The following is a 14,965-nucleotide window of genomic DNA, read 5'->3' on the forward strand; positions in this document are numbered from 1 at the left end:
TCAAAAACCATGTGAAAAACCAATTTGTTAAACTTTTTTTTTAAACTCTTAAGTGAGCGCTGATTTATAGGGGATGTTCATGGAAGTCAGTTTGTTAACCCTTAATCCTCCTTGTTGAACAAATCTTGTCTTTTGGTGTGATTATTACTGCAAAGGACACATTCTAATGATTAAAGCTCAAATAGTGATTGGTCCTTCTCTGGAAAACCAAGTGCTATTAAGTAGCTTCACAGTGAGTGGCTGGCAGGAACTGAGTGTAGTCAACCTTGGTGATAATGACTAAAATAATGGCTAAAATAGCATAAACTGACAGAACAGCATCAGGTCTAGCAAGGAATCATGTTTTCTGGTTTGCAATTGGTCAAAAAAAGGGTGTATGTATGGGAGAATATCAGTGAACAAGGTAAAGTTTTTTTTTTCCTAAAAAGATCAAAAACACACAAGTTTCCAAAACAAATACGTGTCGTGACATTTAATTATCGAGTATCTGAGATTTATTGCAAACTTCTTCACATGAAGCCATGAGTTTTGAAACCGTTATTTATTTCAGAGCTTAACCACTTTGAAATTGTCATAATGCAGCATGTCTGTAAATAGCCAGCTATACTCTAGATGGAAACTCTGCTTATTGACTGTCTTCTGCAAACAATGAGAGATTAATGGTGTTTTAGTCTGTTTTCACTCTTTAATTGCATTCCACACTCCACAGTTGGAGCTGGATGGAGGTTTGTATCCTCATATCACAGCAAACTCTTGCAGGAGGAGCAACTATTCGGTGCCAGGGAACTTCATCTATATATACAGACCAATTTTCACATGACACAATGGTAATTTACTTAAAAAAAGGTTTATTGTCGATAAAAAAATAAAAAAAAACCTATTTGAGAACTCTAATTCTAAACACACCTTATACTATTGAAAGCTAAAACACTTAAAGCTTAAAGACAATGCTGTCTAAATCAGGCCCCTGCAGGAAATTGATTACATTACATGTACAGAGACACTGATTTATACGCCAAATTATGAAGGCATTTTTTTCTAAGTCTTTGCATGCTGCCATGTATTCTTCTTCTTTGTTTTTTTGCATTTTTATGTTGATCCTGCACAAAACATCAGGCAGTTCCAATTTGGTCTGAGTGATGAGAGGTATTTAAAGCTTTTGTGCCGAAGCAGAGAAAAGGTTGCAGGGATCATATTTCAACTAATGCTGAGCTGTCCAAATTTTCAGCATTCAATTATGTCTTCGTTTTTGCAGAGGTTAATGCTGTTCTGACTCTTTCCCTTCATTACATACATGCTTCTCTGGCTTCCAAATTCAGTTTATCAGTAAATGTCAACTAGTTTCGGTATTGATAATGTTCTTGGATGTTATTAAAATAATTGTGGCTTCCTCGTCATAATCTCAGGCTCCTAGTGCAAATTAATGACAATGTAGCTGTTCTGAGCCAACTCAACCATCTAAACCCCACCTCTGTAGTGATTGAGAAAAACGCTATGTCTGGGATGCCATCGACTACTTTGAGATTAAATTTGTGTTAATCTAATAGGCTTATTTATGTAACGCGATAGCAACTGCTCAAGCTGCATACTTTGTTTTGCTGTGTTGGAGCTGCATTTTTCAAGTAACTGGCTCAGATATAACAAAACATGCCTTTTTGCTCCAGTTTCTGGCACCACACCCGTTGATCAGAGAAAGTCAAATAAAGTCAAGATGAATGTGACTGCACTCGTAAACTGAAACCAGGTAGGATGAAACCCCACTGCTTTGTGCTACATCTGACCACAAAAGAAGAAATATCGGTGCCGGTTTAATCCAGGAATGAGAATATTCAATGCTGTTGCTACAATTTAAGGACAACTTTTCCTTGTCATCATTGGTAAGCAAACAATTTTAATTGTTAACGCCGTCAATTATATCTTAATGCGGTTATAAATCGAAAGCTACTTTACAAAATAAAAATTAAATTTCACAAATACATAGCTAAGAAAATACTGGTCAGAGTTTTAAGATATAAAAAAAAGTTGCATTCACAATTTACAAAGAAATTATTCAATTTTACCATGAATTAAATATTCCATAATCAATCCATGTGCAATCAAAACTAAAACGATTCTTATGACGGGGTTGCATCTTATTATAAATCACTCAAAGGGTTAATACCCAGAATACTGTCTGCTGTCGTTCAAACCCACATTACATTGCCACCTCATCAACAGATTGGAACATAAAAACTGTATCTATCTGCATATCTGTTTATCTGAGCTGGCAAGATCTTTTTTAGACATTTAGGAGGAAAGAGGGTCACAAAATAAACGCTTTCAAAAATAAACATGCCATGTGTGCATCCATTGTCATCTATTATTCATAGTACCATGTTTTCTCTCAGAGGAACCAAAGGCACCTCACAGCACAATACAGCTGGAGCTCGGTACACACTGAGCAATTCGCCACGCATCCCACTCACTGTTCTCCTTCTGTTTCCCCCTCTGTTCCTATTTCTTCCACCTCTCCTCCTCATCTTCTCTTGCCTGTCATCTTTGAACTTCTTCTCTTCATATCCCACCTCCTTCCATTTTAGTCCTTACCTTTCCTATCTAAATGCTGAAAAAACTGTTGTTTTTTGTTTCTCGTAATTCATGCTGATTGGGATACACAACACAAGCATGGCCATTGCCTTCCTGCTCAGTTCTCATCTCCCTCCGTCTGGAATTTCTCCCATTGAGCTTGATTTCTGTGGCTGTAATAGAAGGAGGACTTATGAGTGATGATGTTGAGTTTCTGCAATGTTTTAGATTTGTAGTCTGCTGTGGTTGTACTTTGGCAATGCCGGCAGAGGAAATTACTTCTAGCCATTATTCCAAATATTGAATTAACATCGACATCCATCTTGTTCAACTCGGCACTTCTTTTTCATAATGAAATATGATTATTTAAGCTACACACAAGTTCCATTAAGCTTCAAAGTGTCAAACTGGCATATTAAATACGCCACAGCCAAACATTAGGAATTGAGAAAATTGGGTAAAATTTTAAACTTAAGCAGAATCCATGCCTCCAGGAAGGAATTATTTCTCAATATCCGAGTATCCAGATCCTCTATACGAAACAAAGTATAGAACATGGGGAAGGTTTTTACCAGTCTAATACACCTTTTAACCTTTAACTATTATACTTACAAATAGCTTTGTAGCAATATGCCTGTTCTCATATCATTAATAAAAAAATCAGCAGTTTTAAACACAGGAGTAGATACGAATTTTAGATTTACAACTTGGCAACTGAACAAGAATCCTCTTTTTGAATTATCTCCCTGTTACTGTTCCCTATGCACATATTTCCATTAGAGTAATTTTAGAAAACAGAGTTCAGTTCAATGCCAGGTCTATTGTTGCTGCCTGAGGTATGGCTTAGTCAGAACAACTGCAATGAACAGAAACGAATACATGGAATCACAGGTGCTGGAGCATGTTTGGTCTGTCATTTTACTAGGAACGAAAAAGGATATGACCCAACAATGTGTATGTTAAAGTCAAACAATCTGGTTTTTCAAAGTAAGTAATCATTGTTTTAATTAAATACCTGCACAAGTGTCATTGTGCTCAAAGAAATTTTGTAATAATCTACCACCATTCGAACAAAGATATCTGAGTGTTCAGACTCCATCTGCTCTTTATGCTACTTTTACTTGCTGATCATTTCTCAGATTTCAGACCTTGACACTTCCCTTTCGTTTTACATTTAATTTCTGCTCTTCACACGGACGCAAATGATTGATTTCTGACTCTACATCCATCATCCCCTGATTTGATTCAGGATTGATTGATTTTTGACTGCTAACTCATTTATAACCACTCAGTAAGAAAGTCGACTGAAATGAATGTACCCCATATGTCACTGAAGTTGATACAAAGTGTCATTTCTAACATGAGTGTGTTTGACAGCAATCTCAAGCACTTTTCATACAAATGCACTAATATGTGCCCGTCCACATCCAGTCATGTCTACGCCACATCAGTGACCAGATGGGACATGCATCTTAAAGTGAAGTCACAGCACGGTCCATGAATTTGTATGGTTGCACTGAGATCTCGCTCTTGCATTTTATCTTTAAATACAGCAAAGTGGCAGCAGGGGAGCGGCACTTGCATCTGTACAATGGTCACAGATGGCTGCTGTCAAAAGAAAAAAAAAAAAAAAACATGGGCCTGCTTACACTTCATTAGTTAAGTGATAATCAGATCATTCCTTTTTTTGTGATGGGAAGCTTAAAGACAAGATGATTGCAAATAAGCACATTTAAACAAGTGGACTAACTTTAAACGGCAAGATCAAAATATCATGCAAACTGCAGCAGCAGCGGCATGTGAGTGTAGTCTCAATGTAACCCAGCCAGAAACAGAACAGGAAGCCCCTGTTCATTTGCCAAAATTAGCTTGCATAAATTCAACTTTGGAGAACGGATGCTTGACTTCAGTCAGAAGGGATAAACACCTCCTAATGGAATGAAACCCCACATCTGATTGAAAGGAGTAGAATGTCCTGTGGGAGGTCACAGCAATGAACAATGTCAGTGATGACCCCTATCAGTCATTCATCATCTTCATCAAACTGCTTGCAAAATATAGCAAGCTTCTTTCAGTTCTGACTTTATGAACTTTTGTGTGGAAAACACCATCCCCACCAGAACACCCAGGTGCTTCACTAATAACAAACCCTGGCTCACCAGTGATCTGAAGGAGCCGAACAGGAAAAAAAGACAACATGATTTACTTCTAACATTAAAAGAGATCAAAGTTGTGCTGTGATTATTTAAACGATTTGTACGTTTTCCCAGATTGTTTTTTATTACTTCCAGCTAGCCGTTTACGATTTCTTAGTATTTTGTAGAATTGACTTTAAACTGTTTTAAACTTTTTTGGTAACCTTCCAGAAATTTCTCACAATAGTTTACTCATGTTTTGGCCCGTTCCTCCGGACAGAACTGGAGCCACATTGTCAGGTTTGTAAGGCCATCTTGCTTGTACACACCTTTGCATTTGTATGTTCAGTAACTGTATTAGATGAATGAAAGTATGAGCTGGTAAGAGGACATCGGAAGATCATAAATACATAAGATGGCTGTTGGGGAAAAAAAACAAATCTTTCTTTCTGTGCTCAGCAGAGAATACAGAAATTGTTATATTAATATCCATTCAAACTACAGGGGTGCTAGTGACACAACATGGCAATTTGGCAATTGTCGACTGTAAATTGTTTGAGAGAAGTTCTTTAATTCGATGAAAAATGGAGAGGTGTGGGCCGTTCAAACCTCACTTCAAATTTCACTTGTTTTTCATTTTCTAAAAGGACACTTATATGCATTTATGATTTAATGTCTAATCAATATCAAGAGGAGTCCACCCAGTAAAAAGGAAAAGGACTGAATACGCTTTTGATTATCTAAAAGTAAAGTTTTTTCAAATTGGAAGTGAATGCATATCTCTAATCTAAAGAACAGACACTGAATTCTGCAGAACGTGACACCCACCTTTGTTGAATCTGGCTAAATAGATATCAATGACCCTCTCTTGTACAGGACTCCCCTTTAGGCTGCACTTTACTTAAAACCGTATCTTCTTCCAGCATATTAAATTCTCCACCAGTGTTCAATCCCTGCCTCAGGTAGGCAGGATAAAAGAAGAAATCGGACAGAGAAATGAAAGAGAGCATGGAGCTGCTTAGACACTCAGAGCAAGTAGCAGACTGGAGAGGGGATGCAGTTCCTGTCGCCTGTGGTGACATCGTCGCCGGGAAATCCTAATGAAACAGATTGTTTAGCCGAGGAGGTTCTCTAATTTCCTAGCTGACAGCAATTAGAAAGAGGTTTGTTAAACTGTTGCCCTCATTAGTTTACAAAGAGGAGAGACTGCAGAATCTAAATATTTTCAAAACTGTAGGACAATACCCGATATTGGCGAATGCCCATGGTGGGTACTGATGTGTCATACGTTACGCTAATTACTGGTGCTGGCTATTTCGATGTGGACACTCTGATTGCTCTTTTGGTTAGGTTAATTGCATAAACAATTCACTACTCACCTGCTTAGAGGCTTCTGAAGAGATGCGAGAGAAGTCGATCACAGTCCTTAAGGTCTTTACCCCGTCCAGTGATAAACGATGCATACAGGACTTGAGCAGTAACACACTGAGAACTGTGCAGTCTAGCACAGATCATCCCTTATTGATTCAACATAGATTTCCAGAGTAGGCTCCAGTGTGTCCAGATTTGTCCCGTTTCCTCCACAGGAGTCTTGATCAGTTTGTGTTTTCTGCCTTCTTTGTCGTTTCCAGAGGTTGGATTCTAATTAGGAGATGGCGTGGCCCAGTCACGGTGCAGATCCACTTCCAGCTCAGCAGCCAGTGGAACAGCTTAGTTTATCAACATTTAACAGAACTGTGTTATTCAGTATTGATTAATAAAATAGAGCCTCACAGAGTCATCATCTGCATATGTCCCATGTGCGTCAGGTTAGGGTGTGTTTGTATAAAACATCAGACTTGAAATGTACAGCCTGCCAGTGTGTGATTACCATTAAATCCATGTTCTGTTTAATGATGATGAATTTATTTTCTGTGTATTTGTACCATCCACTCAGTCTGTACTGATGCTGCTCCTCATAGTGGTTGTTACTTCACATTTACTATCCACTTTATTGTTAAAAATGATCATAGGCCGGTGTTGTTTTTCAGCTGATTTTGTTTCCCCCTCAGCGTTCCACTTTTCCCCGCCGACACCGATCGAAAAATGCCCTTAGATTACAAGTAATTCTGATGATCCCACCATCACCACGCCTTGACCGGTAGTCCAATCCAGATGCGATAACTAGTAAAAGCACTTGAAAGCAAGTCGGACTGTAAAGGTCTCTAACACCATGATATTCATAGAAAGAAAGAAATGGATGCAGGAAACAGGAGATGCAGGGAGATGGGCTTTCAGGGCCTTTTCGTCTTGAGAGTTTTCACCACCTTCTTCTGTCTGGTGATGTTTGTTTTCCCACATCTGCCAGAAGAGCAACTTCAGGGTTCTAGAAAACAGGAGAGTGAGACAAGGCTTGTAAGGAGATGTTTAAAGTGTTGAATGGTATAACTCAGAAGGTTACAATCAGAGTAAGAGTATTGCATTTGTTTTAAAATGCAATAAAAAAAAATCACACTGTGTCTGAACAGGGGTAAGAAAAACAAGAGGTTCAGGGTAAAACAGCAGCAGTAACGGAAAGTAATAAAAATCTGCAAGATCTGAAAACCAACATTTTGGACTGAATAAGAGTTTATGTACTAGAATTAATTTATTTCCCACCGTTTATGTCTATTTAATGGAATTTGAGCAGAAAATGATACAGACTTTACGTGTGTGGGGTCGGTTGGACCCCATTTCTAAACACAAGGGTTAGAGGACTTCCTGTCTTCCTGTCTACATTTTCAAAGGCCAAAGAGTGTGTTGCACTGAATGTACATGCTAGGTTTTATAAAACTACTTTCTTTCTTTATAAGTCATCAAACTCTTACTTTTAATAGGAACAATTTGTTTCGTTTGATGAAAATTATAGGACGCCATCTGCTATGTAAGATCAATACAAGAATAAAAAATGTGTGCTGGAAACTATGAAAACTATCCTTAAACTGCTTTGTAAGGTGCTGAGTCAGGGGAATTATTTTTCTGTTCCAGTTATGGCACAGTTTCATTTCTTTTAAGTGAATGAAGCACAGTCATTCTCAAACGTCTTCTGTTTAGTCATCCATCACACAATGTCAGTGAATTAAAGGAGGCAGTGACTGCGGTTTGCAATGGTGGATAGAAAAGCCAGAAGAAAAGAAGATCCAGTCAGACCTGACTAAAACAAAAAAGGAAAAGGGTTGGATGCCAGCAAGCTGCACACGAGGCCTCAAGTGCAGGGTGGGAGCAGCGAACGAGGTACAACAGAGGACAATATAGGAATGTAGGGGAAACAAAAAAGAAATCTATGGTGCAAAGGTCATTACTCTTTGAGGGTCATGTTGGCGCCTTATCTTCCCGAGGTCAAGAGACCTTTCAGATCTTAAAGTTTCTCCATTCGACACTGTGAGGCCTTCTGCCATCTGCTACTAGAGGCATCAAAAAATTGAGAGACACAAGAGAAGTGGAGAAGGAAACAGCTCAGAGACATTGAAATAAATAGCAAGTAGCAGTGAAAAACAATGGTTTGACTGCCAGTAAACAGTGCAAAGAAATGTGGGGGAACGTTGGGGAAATCAAAAAGTCAGAATCAGAAAAGGCGGAGGCAGAGAAAGCAGAGGCAAGTGCTTTGGAAAGAAGGCAGGGGGAGAAGACATTGGCAATGGGAGAGCAGAATTTACAGAGACAGGTGGCAGTGAAGAATGAGGTCGGGCATATGGGATGACAATGAGGGGAGTGATGATAGATTAGAATACAAGGAGAACAGACAGGCTACAGGGTCATGGAGGGGCCAGGGGAAGAACACACAATTGCACTTCACACAGACTCACTCGCGTCTTTGTGTTGTGCTGTTTTTCAACACCATCTAACCTTGTGGCAACATCTGCATTGGCTCAAGGAAGTTAAAATGGTTTTATTATTTGGACCTACGAGCAGACTTGATGGGAGAAAAAAAATCTAAATGTAAACAATAACCGTAGTGACCCGTTTTGATTTTATACCCACACATGCCCTCCAAGCTCAACCAACTACAGTCATACCTTACCCTCCCGTCAGTGCACTTTTTGTCAAAGAAAAGTTTTCTCTTCCATAACATTTCTCCTTTTGATGCAAGACCAACATCTTGTCTGTAGCCTGCACTTTGACCGGGACTTCAGGGAGGTGGTCTTTGAGTTGATGTGATGAGGTAGTCTTTTAGAATGAATGTGAACAAAAGAAAACATTTAGCATTCAAGACTATTTTGGAATACTGGCTCCTACAGAAGATCCTGCCCACATCAGCATCTACAACTACTCTTAAAAAGTCTGTATAATATTAGTTACAGCAGCATTCACTTTCCCTTCTGGATATTCAAATGTTAGTACAATAATAATGTGCAATACCATTCATATTCAAACATGTTAATTGCTCTATCAGGCAGTATGACATGACCACGGTCAGCTAAAACAATTAAGTTGTTGGTTGAAATGTACGAGGCAGCAAGGTGGCAATTTATCCTCAGAACTGATATGCTAAGCAAGCAAAATGTTCAAGGATGTGGGCCAATTTTACAAGGGCCGACACAGACGAGTGTAGGTCTTAATGGTGTCAGAATACACAATTTGTCACAGTTTGCTGGGTTTGGGGCTACAGTGCAAAGGTTTCTACTAATTCAAATCTACTAATAACACAACGAATTCTCTAGTTAATATATTAATACTCAGAAGTGGTAAGTTTTTATATATATCACATGTTGGAGGTTTCATAACAGGTAATTATTTTTCACTCCACTTTGCTTCCTCTATTTTATAACTTAATCAGGTGGCTGTGTCAATGCAGACTCCTAACCACCACTGAAGGAGCCAAGTGTTGACTTGGCTTTCAATTTCCCCAGGTCTTAATCCAATGCAGAATCTGTGGGATTTGCTGGACAAACAATGTTGATCCAGGAAGGCCCCACTTTGTAAATTAAAAGATTTGCTGCAAACATCTTGTGCAGATTTCCCAGCATGCCATCAGTGGCCAAGGGAAGTTTATACCTCGATATGTGGCAGCAAAGCAGAAACCAATACACTGTCAGGCAGGTGATCATAATGGCAAGCCTGATCAATATCAAACAAATAGCTAACTTGTTTTATCAGGGTAGTCGTTAGAATCTCCTTGAATGTAAACAAAAGGTTTTTCAAATATAAGGAACACAGATTTCTACATTTTCTTCTGAGATAGCAGTAGGTTGGACATGACTTTTAAAAATAACACATGACCAACAGATGTAACAATTCATATTCATACATAGAAACGTAAAAGTACTCTTGGAAGTAGCTCGAGAGTGTGTGTGTGCATGTGTGTGTTTGACAGATGGGTGTCTCTATTTATCTGTCAATTGTTCTTTTCCTCAGGCTCTCTGACTCACTGCAGCTCTTTCTCTGATCAGATCAATGTTGCCATTCTCTGCATTGCAGCAACCAGAGTAACACATCACAAACACAGTCACACCCAGAGAAACCCAAAGAGCCTGCGCTCCCCCGCAGGAGTATTGTCCCTCGCTGTAGGTTGCCCTCCAAGTGCCAGTGATGCTGGAATCAAAGGAAGGAAACAAAGACCACAAAAAAGGCCAGCGCTTTCCGTCCCAGACTAAAGCCTCGAGATGAAAACTACTTTAATTGGTTTTGCTGTCTATCTTGTTTTGGAGTCTCTCTGACTTTTGAAATTCTTTTAGTTGGGGGAAATCAAAGAATGGAAAGGTCAATAGGGCCAGTAGGAGCAATATTTAAGTTCAGATCAATAATTATAATAAAACCTATAATTCCCAGCTATAATTGTTTCGTCCTGACTTTTCTTATTTGCAACTTTATTTTTGCCTTCAGTCTCTGAGCAACAATTGCGTTTTTGGTGTTTGTACATAATCACCCTTAATGTCATTTACTCTCCACTGTAGTCTCTTTGACACCTGAGGGAGTCAAACATGTTTGTAATTCCACCTTTCTATGACGCTTACCAACTGCGTTGAGTGGATTTAATTGAGTTATATACAGCGGAACTACTGCAAAATCAGCAAAATTCATAGCAGTGAAACCTTTCCCTGAACCCTGGGGCTAAGCTTCTTCGTGCCGCACATATCTCTTGTTCTCCTGCCGCTATCACCTCGAGGCTCAGTATCGTCTCTCATAAACTCATTCACAGAGGCCAATTGAATGACATATCAACAACTGATAAAGTATTTCAACTCAGCTGTTTAAGCCACTCATGTGAAAAGGTGTCTCCATTTATTCATCCTATTAAACCCCCCGCTTTCCTGAGAGGATTAGAGTTGAGGGAGAAATGCTCTGGTGTAGGTTTAGTACGCAGAGCATATGCCCCCAAAAAGATTTCACACGCTCATGTGGATTTATGTTATTATAACACTCGTTAGCATTTCAAGTGAACTTTGAGAGTATATGAGGTCACTTGAGCAGTGAGAATCAAGGGAAGTGGGCCTGATTACGTAACACAAAGGCTACATCCAACAGTTTTTGCTTGCAATTAAATTATTACATAAGTAACTGTTAGTTCAGAATGTTGTCTGCTACAGAAAAAAAATTGCATTATGGTCATGATTTGCTGTTTGTCTGATGCTGTTTCTGATTCAGGATTGCCTTAAAAAAATGCAACAGTTATAGCCTATAACCTGGATTGTGAATCTCCACCAAACTCTTAATAGTTCTTTCTTTCACAGTTCTCTTAAGGTTGAGGCTATTCCTGCTGTAAACTGCACTTTTTCAGCAACATTTTTTCCTTCCACTCAACTTTCAGTAATAAACTTGGATGCAGAACTCTGTGAATGACCACTGCCTTTAGCGACTATGTTTTGCGTCTTGTTCTTTTTGTGGTGGTTGTCAATGACTGCTAAACAATTGTCAACTGTCTTCCACATTATTACACATGCCACAACATGGTCAAAGCACAACATTTATTTATTAAAAGTCACCCTTATTCATCTTATTTTTTTTGTAATATAAAATTTTGTTTTTCAGTAACAGTAAATTACCAGAAATAAAAACATGAACTATATCACTTTGTGTGTATCAAGCTTTTATGAGTGAAGAGCAGACTGAATCGGTATTATTCTGAGTATTGTGTTGACATCCACAATAACTGAACCATCTTCAATTTGTTTGTGGTAATAGCACATTTATAGGTGCCAGAGAGGCATGTTTTCTTTATCTATCATGGTCCCACTGTCTAAGGTCATATGAATCTTTTGTGTATTTTTCTAGTTACATTTTTTTATCTCAGAATTTCAATTATAAATCAGTAGATACAAACTCTGACAAACAGTGCTGTGTAATTTAACTGAAGGTTTTTGTGGTTTCCATTTTTGCAATACATGTCCAAAACAAACTGTTTTCTTTTAAATGCTGTCAAGTTACCGTTATATTCAACTGTATCTGGTTTCCTGAAAAGTTGAACAATTCCCAAAGCAAGCTAATTCTGAAAGTTTACAAAAAAGAGAATATTCAAAATACATTATATTCAATTTAATTTTCCAGTATATCCTATTTAGATTATTGAAACTAGCCGAGCCCAGGGACACTTGCAAGACATGAAGGACACCGGTCTTCAAAAGCAGAATTGGATCCTAGTAATTTTTACAAACCTATTTTCAAATCCTAGCAACCCAGTTACTCAATTGAGAATGGCTAAAGTACACATGGAAGACTGATAGAAGTAAAAGGGGTCATGACTAGGGTATTGTCTGAAGGTTTATAAGTTTTTGCAACGTCACATGAAAGAAAATCCTGATAGCTTTAGATTGCTTTATTTTGATTTAACTCTTTTGGTACTATGACCAAGGGGCTGCACAGTGGTGCAATTGGTAGAGCTGTTGCCTTGCAGCAAGAAGATTCTGGGTTAGATTCCCAGCCCGGGGTCTTTCTGCATGGAGTTCGCATGTTCTCCCTGTGCATGTGTGGGTTCTCTCCAGGTACTCTGGCTTCCTTCCACAGTCCAAAAACATGACTGTTAGGTTAATTGGTCTGTCTAAATTATTTTTGTATGCAGATTTGTTAGTTTAATGTCCATAATATAAATGTTCTGTTCCAAAAGATCTCAGAGGTTCTCTACTGAATTGGACTTTGGAAACTCTGGATTTATTTGCCATGTTCATTGTGAGCTCAGTTTTATGACATGGTGCATTACCCTGTCCTGTCTGGCCTTACTGACTAGAAAATAGTCACAGTGGTAAGATTATGGTTGTTAAATTGTGACCACGGTCAGCAACAATAATCAGAGACTGAGACCCGTCAGTGTTGGTCAAGCCTGTTATTCTGTAGTTTTTGGTGAGCATCATTTTCTGATCTTTGGCATTGATAAAGACTCCTGGCCAACACATTTGCAACTTACTGGATAATTTGACTTTGTCGGACCAATCGTGTAGAAACCCTCCTGAGAGATTGTGCATGTAAATCTCAGTGGATCAGCATTTTGTAATATTCAAACTACCATGCATGTTTAATGTCACTTAAGTCGTCTCTCTATGTCAGGTCTGAACTTCAGCAGGTTGTCTTTGCCAAATTCTGGTGAACAAATGTGTTGAGTTGCTGCTCTGAGAGTGGCTGTTTTCCCATTTGTGTTTGGAAACAACTGAACAAGTGTACCTGTTGTCACTACCATGTGTGTTGGCTTGGAGATGTGACCAAGGAAGGCTGATTTTAGCTCCTATTTTCTTTGGACAATCACATAGAGACAGTCCGAAAGCATTTAAGTCCTGTCCTAAAATGTGTTGTCTGAAAGGCTGACTTTTGCTTTTGTCCCTCTTTCTTTCAGACTCAATCAGTAATTTCTGCTTCATCTGACTATAGTATTAGTATTGTCTGACAAACTGCCAAGTAATGCCTGTGGGAAAAACATCACATTATCACATATATGTAACTTGGGTAAGTGAAGTAAATTCAACAATGTGATGCATGTAGCAGCTTAAGGATATATAACAAAATCCAGAAAGCAAGTTAGCAAAACAGAGACCACAAAGCTTGGAGAAGACTCATAATGGATCTTTTTCTGTAATGAGATTAACTATAAGTGTTAAAGTTAATCTTTCTTGCATAGAGCGGTATTTCAAAGAGAATGTGTTAAGTAGGACTTGAGATCCGACTGTAGCACTAAAGACAAAAGGTCGTCTCACCTTCTGTCTCATATTTACCACGTGCACAAGAAGTGTGTCTCTCATTTCCATTCTCGCACACACTCACCCAGTTTCTCGCGTTTTGCTCTGTTATTATCTTGCTCAATTTCACTCTCTGAATTGCACATTGTCTATTTGTCTTCCCACATCGCTCTCTGTTTGATGTTATTTGTGTCCCCTCTTTGTATTTTCCCACCCACCTTTACTCTGTCAACTTCATTTTTTTTCTTCCACTCCTTTAAAGCACTTTCTTCTATGCTCTGCTGGCTGGTACTTTCTATGTCTATTTAGTTTTATCTTTCTGTCTTTCCATGGTTCTACTACCTGCTAGTTCCATGGGAGATGAGGGATCTTTGGTGACAGATGGTGGTCTGATTTTCATCTCAACGGAAACCCTGGAAGAGAAGCGGGCCTTGGTTGGGGAGAGCAACTCCTCATTAGCCAAGGAGTCCGTCTTTGCCATGACGCACTGTTCGCTTCTCTCCTCCTCGACCAATGCCACAGTGTCTTTCGTAGTGTTGCTAGGTGACATAGCCCTAGATGGCAGCAGCACCTGTTCGTCCTGACTGTCTGTCATCTTTGAGGCAGAGTGAGGAAGGACTTGAACCTGGCTGCCTCCTTGTCCGTTGCTTTGTGGCCTTGGCGCTGTCCCTGCAATGGTTGCTTTCCCATGGCCAGTGCCTTGATGACTGTAAACCTTGTATCGGATCATTAAAATAATAATGAAAACCAGCACAGACGCAACTATAATTCCTCCAATGATGATGATCATAGTGCCACCCAAGAAGTGGCTATGAAGTGCTTGACACTGACTGAACTCAGTGTCTGTAGTGAATGAGAGGCAGCCCAAAGGTCGCGTTGCAGTCAGCGATGTGATGATGTCATCAAACACAGCCAGGACACAGAGATCGTAGCTGCGTCCTGCAGCAAGGTCCCGGACAAGAAAATCATTGGTGGTGGACGGAATCATCCTGCAGAAGACAAAGGCAGAAAGATGATGTCAGTGAGATGATTGAACCATCATACATGCTGTAGGGAAGAAGAATGTTTAAAACGCTGCATCTACAAATAGACGCTTTGCACGTTCACGTCATATTAAAGACAGCAGGAAAATAAAATGAGCATTTA

At 39.1% G+C, this 14,965-nt stretch overlaps 1 protein-coding gene and 1 long non-coding RNA gene across 2 annotated transcripts in view; both read right to left on the minus strand.

Moving 5' to 3' along the window:
• The window catches only part of LOC148155824 (uncharacterized), a 426,895-nt gene that overhangs the window by 265,194 nt on the left and 146,736 nt on the right, over positions 1-14,965 (minus strand). The gene's annotated exons all lie outside the window — the stretch shown is intronic.
• LOC106930580 (leucine-rich repeat and fibronectin type III domain-containing protein 1-like protein) overlaps positions 1-14,965 on the minus strand; it is a 63,690-nt gene that overhangs the window by 1,392 nt on the left and 47,333 nt on the right. The window contains exons 7-8 of the mRNA XM_088012098.1: positions 14,162-14,808; positions 6,080-7,065 (exon numbers count right to left, since the gene is read on the minus strand). Of these exons, the coding sequence (XP_087868224.1) occupies positions 7,058-7,065; positions 14,162-14,808 (655 nt within the window). The 3' untranslated portion in view covers positions 6,080-7,057. The remainder of the gene's footprint in view (positions 1-6,079; positions 7,066-14,161; positions 14,809-14,965) is intronic.

The sequence above is a fragment of the Poecilia mexicana genome, unplaced genomic scaffold (assembly GCF_051168715.1).
Source record: "Poecilia mexicana isolate PSO_F unplaced genomic scaffold, ASM5116871v1 scaffold_13, whole genome shotgun sequence".
NCBI classification, from domain to species: Eukaryota; Metazoa; Chordata; class Actinopteri; order Cyprinodontiformes; family Poeciliidae; genus Poecilia; species Poecilia mexicana.